The sequence below is a fragment of the Gossypium hirsutum genome, chromosome D08 (genome assembly GCF_007990345.1).
Source record: "Gossypium hirsutum isolate 1008001.06 chromosome D08, Gossypium_hirsutum_v2.1, whole genome shotgun sequence".
Lineage (NCBI taxonomy): Eukaryota > Viridiplantae > Streptophyta > Magnoliopsida > Malvales > Malvaceae > Gossypium > Gossypium hirsutum.
Window position 1 is genome coordinate 63255632 of NC_053444.1, and position 12009 is coordinate 63267640.

Sequence of the window (12009 nt, forward strand, 5' to 3'; positions counted from 1 at the left end):
TTTTGGTGGAATGACCATTAACTCCTTCATAAACTCGAGTACTTTTAAAACCATAACTAAAAAATGGTATGAAAAACTATATTATATGAAAATATGATAAAAAATTTTACTTAATAAAAAATAATATTTTAAATGTAAAAGGAAAATTAAATTAATAAAGTAGAAATACAAGGTGCAGGGTATATTGGTGATTGTGCATGAACCGGGTGCTCTGACTCTGACTGGGGGGCATCATCATTTTATTTTTATAAAAAGAGTGCACTATACTACTATATATGGTGTGGTCATGGAGGCCAGGCCTAGGCCACCTCTTTTTCATATTCATCATGGAAAAAAACCAAACCCAATAATACTTTAATTCATTGGCTCACGAGATCACCCCCATTATTTATTTATTATTTTTATTTTGTTTGAACCATTATTACTTTTTTGACAATTATTATGGGATAATAATAATCATATACTTTTCAATTATTGTAAAAAAATCATTTTAATTTTCTTTTAGATAATTTTAGTTAACCTTGCAAATATAGCTAAATCCTTTTTATTTGTGAAGAAAACCTTTTTTTTATCTAGATTTTTTGTGTTTCGTCTTTTTACACGAAGTGTAGTTGGATAATTTATAGTGGGAATAATAATAATGTCCTACAGTCATTAATTGGGTTTGGACTGTCTAGCCAGACCTAGCATGGCGAGGTTTAAATAGCCTCAATACTAGTTTTCTGTTTATCTTTAATTTTGAGCTGTAACTTTCACACATTCAATTCTAGTCATCACATCCATGAAACTCCTTTTCTACTTTTCAATCTCTCCCCATGGTTCTTCTGATAATTCAAAATAATCTCAAGTTTTTTTTTTTAATTTTAATTCTTCCACAATAGTTTTGGCTCCTATTAAACTTGAAATTTCGTCCTGTCAACCCCTAATGTGAGCAAAGTTATCCCATTTTTTTCATCCACGAAGACAATTTTTGTTGGGTCAAAATAAGAGAAGAATCACTAAGCAAATAAATCAAGTGATACTACTCATTAAATCAATAAACCCATTGAATCAGCAAATAAAAAATCAAATGATACTAATTGAATCTACAAAACCCATTGAATCAATTAAAATGAAAAAAAGATGGATGGAGGAGGAAAGCAATTTAGAAAATCCAGCAAACAAAGATAAACAACTCACATACATCATCCATGCATGCATGCAATTGCAGCCTGATGCTTAGTTGACCCCAGCAATTAAAGAGCAATATAATAAATAAATAATTAAAGAGCAATATAATAAGTACATAATATCCCATTAAAATACACTATCTCCTAGAAAGCAAAGCCCTTCCTTTCTGATTTCAGTTTTTCAGAAAAAAAAATTCACCTTTTCTGTTTTTTTTCTTTGTAATTTTTTCTCCACCTTTCTTCTTCTCCAATGCAAAAACCCTAAAAACCTTGATCTTCATACAACCCATTTCCTATGTCAACCCGACCCGATCTGGGTCCTATCCATTTCGCCTTCCTCTTCTACCCGAAGTAGATAAACCCAAGGAAGAAGAAAATTGATAATTTTTTTTAAAAATTAGAAGAGTGAAAATAAGAAAAGATTTTTTTAGAGAAATGTATAAAAATCAGCTTCAAGAGCTAGCTCAGAGGAGCTGCTTTAATCTTCCTTCCTACACGTGCATTAGGGAAGGTCCAGACCACGCACCAAGGTTCAAGGCCACCGTCAACTTTAACGGCGAAACCTTTGAGAGTCCTCACTATTGTTCTACTCTCCGTCTAGCAGAACACTCCGCCGCCGAGGTCGCCCTTCAATCCCTCTCTAGTCGTGGACCCTCTCACTCTCTAGCCGCTAGAATCCTAGTAAGTTTCTCAAAGCTTTGTTTTTCTTTTTTTTTTTTGCTAATATGCGTCTCTTAATTTAAGGCTTAAATTTGTGGGGGGGATTTTTATTTTACGAAGCCCTTTTTCTTTTGTTTGTTAAGTTGAGCCATTGAGGGTGATCGGCGTTAAACCACGTTCACCGGAGGTTCAATTCAGGTGGTTGGGGTGGGGGAGGATAGAGGAATGGAAATTACCGGAAAGTCCTTCGGGGTTAATGAATTAACAGAAGGCAGTGGGGGGTTTTCTTGACTTTTTAGGTGATGAAAGCGAAATTTTAATTAATTTCCGTGGAGATGAACAATGGGAACTGGGGAAGTTTCTCTCTTCATGGTATTGAATGCCATAATTAATTACAACTGTGACTTTCTTTAAAAAATAATTCTCATATTTTGGGAAACAGCTGTACTTCAATAATCTGGGTTTTATTGGTGTAATTAATGGCTTAATCACGGGTATTCCGGTCATTAAAAAATATTTTATTTCCGGCCGTCTCAGTTGACTGTCTGGAGAAATAACCGTAGAGAGGGCAAAAATTAATGTTTCAAAATTTAAAAAAAAAGGCGTCTTAATTTCTTGCAGACTCAATTAATTCGAGTAGTTGTATGAGCACTTGTCGGTGCAACCCAAAAAACCCCATAAACAAAAATAAATGTAAAATGCAAATGAAATGCTTTGTTGATTTTTTTGGGGGGGGGTCTGATTTTCTTCCATGGATAAAAAAAAAGTTTTGCTTTAAGCAGATGTGTAAAATTTGAATCTTCCAAAAACTAAAGATGTCATTTTTTAGAGATAATTTAGAGGCTTAATCTAGCAAATGTTGATATGAGATTAAGTTAATATACAATTGGACTCGGCCTTGTCGAGACTTGAATTTTAGTGCATTTGTAATGTGAACTATAGATGTAGTGAAAGAGGAGTATATAGTTATGATCAAAGCTGATCGGAAAGTATGTTTACGTAGGACTACAAAGTATGTATGAGAGACATTTTAGATGTTCATCTCATACATCATCTATGATGGTTGTTGCTACTTATGTTTATTGGCTGATACCTTTCTGGTCTTGTTCTATCTTGCTAAGTTGCTTGCACATTTGTTCGATTTTCACCTCCCGGTAGAAGTAGTTTGTGTACTTTAAATTGTGTTCAGCTTATGGTGTCCAGTCCGTGGATGAACTTGGATATTGGTAAATTGTTGTCATCTCATTCAGTTTGTAGAGGTTAATACCTTTTTTATAAGAAAACGTGGATGAACTTGGATATTGGTAATTTGTTGTCACCTCATTCAGTTCGTAGAGGTTAATACCTTTTCTATAAGAAAACTTTCAAATTTAAAAGAATGGTAGATTATGGAGATTCTTTTGTGGGGCTTGATACTGATATTGCTTCATGATGTTAGGACGAGACAGGGGTTTATAAGAACCTCTTACAGGAAATTGCACAGAGAGTTGGAGCTCCATTGCCTCAGTATACAACATTTAGATCAGGCCTTGGGCATCTACCCGTTTTTACGGGAACAGTTGAATTGGCTGGAATCACATTCACTGGGGAATCTGCTAAGAACAAGAAACAAGCGGAAAAGAATGCTGCCATGGCTGCTTGGACTTCTCTGAAACAATGTGAGTCCATTTTGTGGTTAGAAGAATTATCAATCTCCTCATGTTTGAGCTGACCTAAAAATGCTGTATGTAGTTAGTAGTGTGACCCTAAAACTGAATAATATTGTCTTCTTTTTGTCAGTGGCGAAAGAAACTGCAAGTTTTTCATCAGAGCCGGAGAACAATGATGAGCTTGAACAGATCACAATAGCTCGAGCATTGTTGAATTACCGCATAAAGGAAAAAATGGCTATGGCGAACTCCTCCACTGCCCCAATACCATTTACAAAGAAGTTTCCGATTCAGAATCCAAGACCAACAAGTCCACAGCCTCCTGCTACCACCTCAAAAATCCTTCCGTTTATTTGCCGGAAGGTGGTTCCTCGAAACAGATCTATGTCAGCAACAGCAAGTGACAAGCCCATACTGCCGTCGTTGCAAGCACCTGAAAGCCGTGGGCCTTGTATGCAGAAATTCCCTGTGGCTGGGGCAGCTCCATATGTTCCCATCCAACAGTTCAGGACACCTTGCCATGGCATTGCTCCTCCAGTGACAATAAGAACCACTGTGCCTGTTTTCTCTGCGCCTCCGCGTCCAGCACCATCTGCAGTATCCCCTCAGCCACCAGCATCTGCAGTTCCTACTCAGCAAGGACAGTCCGGTCTTTCCTCCCAGCCACCACAATGTGCAGCTTCTCCTCTGCAGCCACCATCTACAGTTCCACCCCAATTGCTACGTATCCCTCCACCTGTCACTATTAGGCAAGCAATTCCAGTATTTGCTTCTCCACCAGTACGAAAACAAGATACTCCACCAGTTATAAACGAAGACACCACAACTGCCACTAAATCACATGCTCAAGTAGAGGAAGATGCAAACACAAAAACAAAGGACCTGCAAGAATCTGAGACAGTACGGAGTTTAGAACAACTCAAAATCTGATGGTAGTGAAGGAGGCATTAAGACAGGAGCCATGGTTGTGTTGAAATCGAGCTTGTTTTGTTACTCTGTCACCTCATCATATGAGTGCTTTTTTATCTTTATTCTTTGTGTTTTTTCCACCCCTTCACTATCCTTTTTTTGTTTTCTTAGAAACTAAACTTTCTGCAGGTTAAGTTAGTATCAGCAGTCGTATATAATTACAATTAAAGTTAATACTATCTTTAGATTGATTTCTTATTTAGCTTATTTTTATCATCCAGGGCCATTCTTATTCAAGCTTATGAATAGAGAAGATTTGGAGTGTAGTTGACTAAAGGATACCAAAAAAGAAATTAGAAAGTTGACATTTTAAGCTGAAAATAAGGGTATGAAACAATCCAGAAGGGAATAGCAAAATATTGTAGATGAGATGGTCGGTCCCAATGGGACCTCGAAAGCCCTTAATTCCCTGGAAAGTGGCCCCCTTGCGAGAGGACAATGTTAAAATCAATCAGTTCAAACTTCAAAAGGGTTTACTGGCTTGTTAAAAAAAAAGGGCTTTGCTAAAAGCACCGATCTTTTTCTTTTCTTTCTGGGGTTGACAGCACCAAAGTTGAGAATTTTGCCTAACCAAACAAAATAGGTTGGTTTCAATCATCTGGAAAAGAAAAAAGGAAAACCCTTTTAACTGGTCTGTAAACCAGAAAAACAAAACAGACTTTCTTTATTGTTACACACAGTTGAAAAGATAGGAACCCCCCCCTCCCACAGACATCTTTACTAACCCAAATGCAATGTCTTTGTCATTGGTTCTTGACTATTGGATCTAAACGAAAACAAAACAGATGATGTGATGGCCTTTGTTTTTTAAATGCCTCTTTTTGTTGGTTTAGAGAAGCAAGAAAGGACAAAATCATAAAGCCCCCTAACACAGGCTGAGCCTGAGTAGCAGTTCTAACAGTCCCTTTGGCTGCCCTCCTGTCTTTCTCCTTCCTTCACAGCCAAAATGGTTTTAACATATGAATGAATATATTCGCAAAAAAAGGCATTTAAACAACGAAACAAAAAAGTCAAAGTTTGCTGTGAAAGTAAGTAATGCATATTTCAGCAGGCAGGCAATAGGTGATAAAGTAAAACACAGAATGGCAATTGGACGTGGGGTATGTGAGTGCACTATCTAATTTAGTGGGAGGTAATTAATCAAAGGTCCTGTGGGGAAAAGAAAACTGTGAAACATAAAGCAAGTGGGGTACCTTAGCCTTAGCCTTAGCCTTAGCCTTAGCCTTAGCCCTCAGCTATCTTCATTGATTCCTTGCACTAAACCACAAGACTCTTTTGATGTTTTTACAAACATGTTGACCCAACCCTCTCCGTCCATTTTTCTCTCTATACGTTGACACAAACTCACACTGGTTTATGATCTCAACAGGATTGTGGATGTACTAATAAGAATACATTGCAAAATAGACATGAATAACAAAAAAATATATCATGATTTATTTGCTCTTCTAATTTAAAAAAATAATAATTTTAGCTTCTTGTTTCATTTTTCTATTTTTTTAGTCATCAAATTTACATTATTTGTCAAATCATCTAAAACTAAATGAAAAAGTTTATGTCTAGTAACTTTGTTAATGTGATATTCATATGGTTTATCACATGGATGTGTTAGCATCTACGTGTAAGCCATACCAACAAAATTAATAGACGCTAATTTTTCCATTCATTTTATAGTGATTAATTTTAAGAATTAAAAAAATAACAAATTAAATTAAGGGCTAAAATATATTTTTGATGGACTAAATAAATTATTATTAAAAAAAATAATGAGAATGAAAGATAAATTGAAATATTTATTATTTCACTTCAAAAAAGGTTGTGTAAATGTAGAGTGGGTGACCCATGATATCTCATTTCAGCATATTCATTCATAAACATTAATCATAATGTTTGTAGTCATATCAACATAATTTAGCACTTACAATATTTTTAATTAGATTTCATGATATTGTAAGGTGAAGTTTCATGTAAAAAAGAATAGAAAATCAGATGGAAACAATAAGCAGCCAGCTTGTCACAACAATTTTATTTTGAATGGTCCAAATTTGAGAGTGTGATCAAGTGTGGGACCAAATTTCCACTTCAGCTAGGACAACCTTTCAAGGTAATGCCACGTCACTGTTCTCTTTTTATTTTTTTCAGATTAGAGGGATTTATGTGCTAGGTCAAGTACTAATATAATTTGTACTCGTTCAAGTACCATTGGATTTATAATCTTCTCTTACTTCATCTATACTTACAAATGGATATTTTGAATTCCTTTTAGATTTGCGCTTTTTTAAAAAAATATGTATTTTGTCACTTTTAATATTTTTATATTTTTTTATTAATATTCTAAATATAAATAATTTAATATTTAATATTTAAATTTTAATATAAATATATTACTAAAAATTTAAGTTTTATGTAATATATAATATATAAAAATAAAATAATATGTTACAATATTAAAAATGGGTCAAAATTCAAACTTTGAATGATAAAAATTGAATTCCTAATTTTTTTCCTGAATTAATTTCTTGAGATTAATATTTGTATTTAAATTCTCTAAATCGGATTTTGAAGCTAAATAGTGAGATGGAAGTGGGCTTTTAAAATTCAACTAAAATGGGCCCAAAAGCACAGGCAAAATGAAATAGTAACCCTCCTCCTCCACCTAAGAAAAAAGCTAAAATAAATTGTGGGGATCGGGGACAAAGTGGAAGAATATTAATCCCATCGCCTAAAGTTAATATACATGCAAATACCCTTTTGACTTTGCCATTTCATTCTACTACAAAATGCTTTTACCTGTCTTCCAAACAAAACTTATGTTTGTTCCTATGTTTTTGTTTGGCATAATTATTTTTTTCACTCCACCTTTATAAAAAAATAAGTTAATTTAATTTCTCATTTAGGTTTTAAATTTATGTTGTTTGTCAAATCATTCTCTAATGAATAAAAATGTTAATATTTCTTAACTTTATTGACATGACATACACATTAATTGTCATGTGTATGTCACGCTAGCAATTAATTAATTTAAAAAATTAAAAATATAATTTTAATAGTTTAATTAAAAAATTTAATTTAAAAAAAACAATTCATTGTTGAAGTGACATCCACATGGCAATCCACATTTTTACTATGTCAGCAAAATTAGCAAACATTAATTTTTTTCATCCATTTTTGGGTGATTTGACAAATAACGCAAGTTTAAGGACTAAAAAAGATAAAAAAAAAAATTAAATTAATAACTAAAATAATTTTTTTATAAAATTGAAGGGCCAAAAAAATCATTATGTCTTTTTCTATGAAAAATGACTGGCTAAATTTGAAAAAAAGTTAATTTTTTTAAAATAGGGTTTAGGCCATTTTCTAAAACATTTAGGGAGGTATGTTGCTTTTGGAGAAAGAAAGTGACTTTTTCTCTCCTCGGTATTTTTAAGATTTTAAGGGTTTTAAGGGTTTAAGGTTTTTTAAGGTTTAGGGTTTTTAGCCGTTTTCTAAAACAATTGCTGCATGTGCCTCAACATGACTAGATTGTATAAGCTATGTTGACGAGGTGTACAAATTAGAACGTATGTATAACGTATGAAAATTTGAATTCTCATCGGTCCTATATGAAATTATGTGGCCGTCTGTATCGAGCATTTTGTTTGAGTTGATATCGAATATTTCGTTACGTCGCAAGCTAAAAGGTCGGTCGACTTCTACTTGGATACGCGACAATGTGGATATTCGGGAGAAGACAGACCAATCGAGGTTATGCAATTATTGTAGGAACTCAGGGCATACGAGGCCACCATGTCCACACTTGGGTGAATGTTGAGGACAAAACCTCATTAACACATTTATTCATTCCTTTGATAGGCAGTTTGTTCATTTTCTTTCATTGGTTCTCATTTTTTGATAAATTGTGAATATTAATATATTATTGATGTAAAATACAATAAGATACAACATAAGCAATTTTTTTATTTTTCCGTAGATTACAAAAAAAAAATAAGTATGCATTATTGATATCAACTACATTATGGATGGAAAAAAATTATTATAATATAAATTAAAAGTTAACAAACTAAAGGATGATTTACATGATAATTTTTGCGGAAAAAAAATCATCGATGTCATCGGGTCGAAAGTGTACCACAACTCGGTGGGTATCGATTACAAAATGAATTTCTTCGTACAAGTTGGGGTTTCGACTCTTCATCTTTATCGTCTTCGTCTTCAACTCGAGCTCCATCTTCATCTTCATCTCATTCCTCTGTGGTTGAGTGTGGTGTGCTCCCACGTTGCAATCGTATTATAACACTAACAGGTCATTGCGAAGATAAGCCACCTCGGTAGAACACTGACGATGGGGGTGTTTGCGACACTATCAATGAATAAGTGTATGGTATGGTATTGCATAACCCAAATGCAGATAAAATGTTAGAATTTTCGAAGGTGACGGATACGTCAGTGTTGTTGTCGGCATTGACATGTAATATGGTGTTGGGGATGGAGGTAGTGCAAAAAAATGTACCTGTAAAAGGTGTTGAAGCAAGGTGCAGTGGTGTCTAGTGTGGTGCTTGTGTAAAAATAACGGGGTTAGTGAAAGTAACACTAGAATAATATGAACCATATTGACCAGGAGGTGGTGCAACCCTAGGTGCCTCGTGTTGAGTTAAAGCTGATAATGACTCCATAAGGCATGCACTCCCGACCTAGGATTGATGTGGGGTTGTCTTGGCCTCCTAGTATGACGTTTCTTAGTCCTTACCTCATCAAGAAGATATGACTTGTCGTGATGTCTAAACCATGGCCTATAGTCAGAAGAGGTCGTCAATTTCAGAGTGAGAAATGGTTCATGACTTGGTATGAAATCGTACCTATGCTCCAAAATGTTGATATATTGCTTGTGGAATTTAGACCAATCTTCATCGGTTCTCCCCCACAAGTCGACCTTGTGCAGTGCTTCGATGTCTTGGGGTGATGGTAGAATAGTTTGCCTAAACCTAAACTACCGTATCATTCGATTGGATTCGCGCATCTCCACCGTCACATAAACTATCAATGACACCTTCACGTGCCAGATATTGGGATTGACCAAAAATATGGCCAAGATGCATGCTTGAATTCTCGAATCGACGTATGACATTCAATCAAACTATAATACAAAATAATAAAATTTATTATCTACATAATATTAAATTTCAAATCCTTAGATAAATATTATATAATTGAAAATTTTAAAAACTAACCTCAGCTTTTGGTCATTAATCTAACGGTAGCTGGATATCTTTGAGCTCCTCCCTTAGTCCCACATGACTAGAGGTGGTCATGGGCCAGGCCCAGACAAAATTGTAGGCCCGTTTTCTAGGCCCGGGCCCGGCCCGTAATATAGGCCTAAAAATTTGTCCAAGCCCAACCCGAAAGAAAATTGCTAAGCTCGGCCCGGCCTGGCCCATATTTGATTAAAAATAAAAAATATATATTTAATATATAATTCAGATTAAAAGTCCAAAAATATATATATTTAATAAAAAGTATATTTGATTAAAAATAATATATATTTAATATATAATTTGGGCTGCGCCGGGCCAAAAAGTCTTACCCGAGGCCCAACCCGTTTTCTAAACGGGCCTTATTTTTTTGCCCAAACCCATATTTCGGGCCTATATTTTTACCCGAACCCTCCTATTTTTTGGGCGAGCCATCGGGCTGGGCTGGGTAGCCCAACCTCTGATCACCTCTATACATGACTCGTGCATTGTTTCACCTATTCAAATAACGTGTTATTTCAAAAATATAATAATAATAATAATAATAATAATAATAATAATAATAATAATAATAATAATATGATAACTATATTATCAAATGAATTTTACCTTGTTACGAGTGGGAAAGTATAAGGGGCGTTGACTCGGGGACGTAAAAATGGTAGCCAGTACCATGCCCATGACCGTAGAAGGAGTATGCAACCATCGATTATCGATTTTAATTTTTTGTGGTTGTGTCGCCCGATACATCTCTCGGTACAACGTGGCCAACACGTCTAATCTCCAACTAATTTAGCCCGCTTCTTTTAAGTTGACAAGTTGTAGTAGCCACCTTAAATGTACTAGATTTTAAGATTTATCGGGCGTGTTGTTCTCTTTCAAGGGCACTCGAGGTGTCGTTGAGGTAACCAAAATTATCTTCCAATCATTTTATCTCTATCTAGCTACCAAAAAACTTGTTCGACACATTGCCTAATAGTTGCTCGCAAATGCCGCTCCAACCGCCAACGACTATTGATCCCATAACAACAGACCCATCCACCAATAAATCGAATTGTAAAGCTACGTCCTCGAGTATGATTGTACATTCACTGCATAAAAGATGGAATGTATGTGTCCCAGATCTCCATTTTTTAACCAACGCGCGAATAAGCGTGCGATCCAATCTACACCCCTAACATACAAGACACGTGTAAAAATCCCGCCTCTTGCAAGTATAGTTCAATTACACGCAATGCCCTTGATGATAGATTGTGTATGTACGTTTCCAAAATCTGATCTTCGGCCTGAATATAAAAAAATTTATAAATTTAATAATGTTAACAACTTAATAATGAATTGAATTAAAATTAAAAATATTAAAATATTTTCTTACCATTTTCAATTGGACGCCGAAAATGTGGTAATCATTGAAACTAATAAGAGTATTTGTCATTATAAAAATCAATTAAAATGAATAAAATAAGAAATAGAAAATTAAAACAATAAGAATTTTAAAGAAATTTAATGGAAAAAAATGAGAACTAAAAACTTGAGAGAATGGATGAATTGAGAGAATTAGATTTGAATGAAAAATGAAGAAAATGGTTAGGGTTTGTATAGCAAATAAACAAATTGGTTTTTAGCCGTTGGTGTAACATCTCGATTCGAGTTAAATTGGAACAGTGGTTTCGGGACCACAAATCTGAGGTCAGAAGAAAATTTATTTTAATATTATTTTATGGTTTATAGTATGATAGAAATATCGTATGAAATTTTCATTAAGAAATTTTATTGTTTACATGTCTAATTTGATGAAAAGAACCAAGTTGCATAAAGTGCAGAAGTTGAATTCTAGTAGCTAAAGGTACCAAATAGTTATGGAATTTAAAATTGGAGGTCCTTATATAGAAAATAAACCATTTAGTGTAGTTAGTAGATAAGAATGATTATTCATCATTGGAATTTAGTAAATTAGTAAGGTTAATTTTGGAAAGTAAATGATAAAATGATGATAAATGAATTAAATAATTAAATTATTATCATTTTCATCATCTTTCTTAAAATAAAAATATGGAAACCCTAGCCATGGATGCTTGAAGATAGACAAGTTTATTTTTCTTAATTAGGTGAGTATTCTTGTCTCGTTTTTAATGATTTTTATGTTTTCGAGATCGTAATAGTTTAATCTAGCTATCTCGGTGATTAATTTGTAAAAATATTAAAGTGTTAGGGTTTTTCCATGAATGAGTATAGTTGAATTATAAAGTTTTATGGTAGAAAATGAAAGGTTGTTGATAGATAGACAACTTTTGTAAAGAGAATTTTGATGAA

The 12009-nt window shown here is 34.1% G+C and overlaps 1 protein-coding gene across 1 annotated transcript; it reads left to right on the top strand.

Moving 5' to 3' along the window:
• The first annotated feature begins 180 nt into the window (after positions 1-180).
• LOC107962778 (double-stranded RNA-binding protein 2) lies at positions 181-4645 on the top strand. The gene is made up of 3 exons (XM_016899291.2): positions 181-1850; positions 3268-3487; positions 3609-4645. The coding sequence occupies exons 1-3, from the start codon at positions 1605-1607 to the stop codon at positions 4406-4408; spliced, it is 1266 nt and encodes a 421-aa protein (XP_016754780.1). The 5' UTR covers positions 181-1604; the 3' UTR covers positions 4409-4645.
• The last annotated feature ends 7364 nt before the right edge of the window (positions 4646-12009 follow it).

What these genes read in the sequence shown, in the direction of transcription:
- LOC107962778 (XM_016899291.2), top strand. Translation starts at nt 1,605, where the DNA reads ATGTATAAAAATCAGCTTCAAGAGCTAGCTCAGAGGAGCTGCTTTAAT. An exon ending in CTCTAGCCGCTAGAATCCTA is followed by an intron (nt 1,851 to 3,267) that starts GTAAGTTTCTCA and finishes TCATGATGTTAG; the next exon opens with GACGAGACAGGGGTTTATAA. An exon ending in TTGGACTTCTCTGAAACAAT is followed by an intron (nt 3,488 to 3,608) that starts GTGAGTCCATTT and finishes TCTTTTTGTCAG; the next exon opens with TGGCGAAAGAAACTGCAAGT.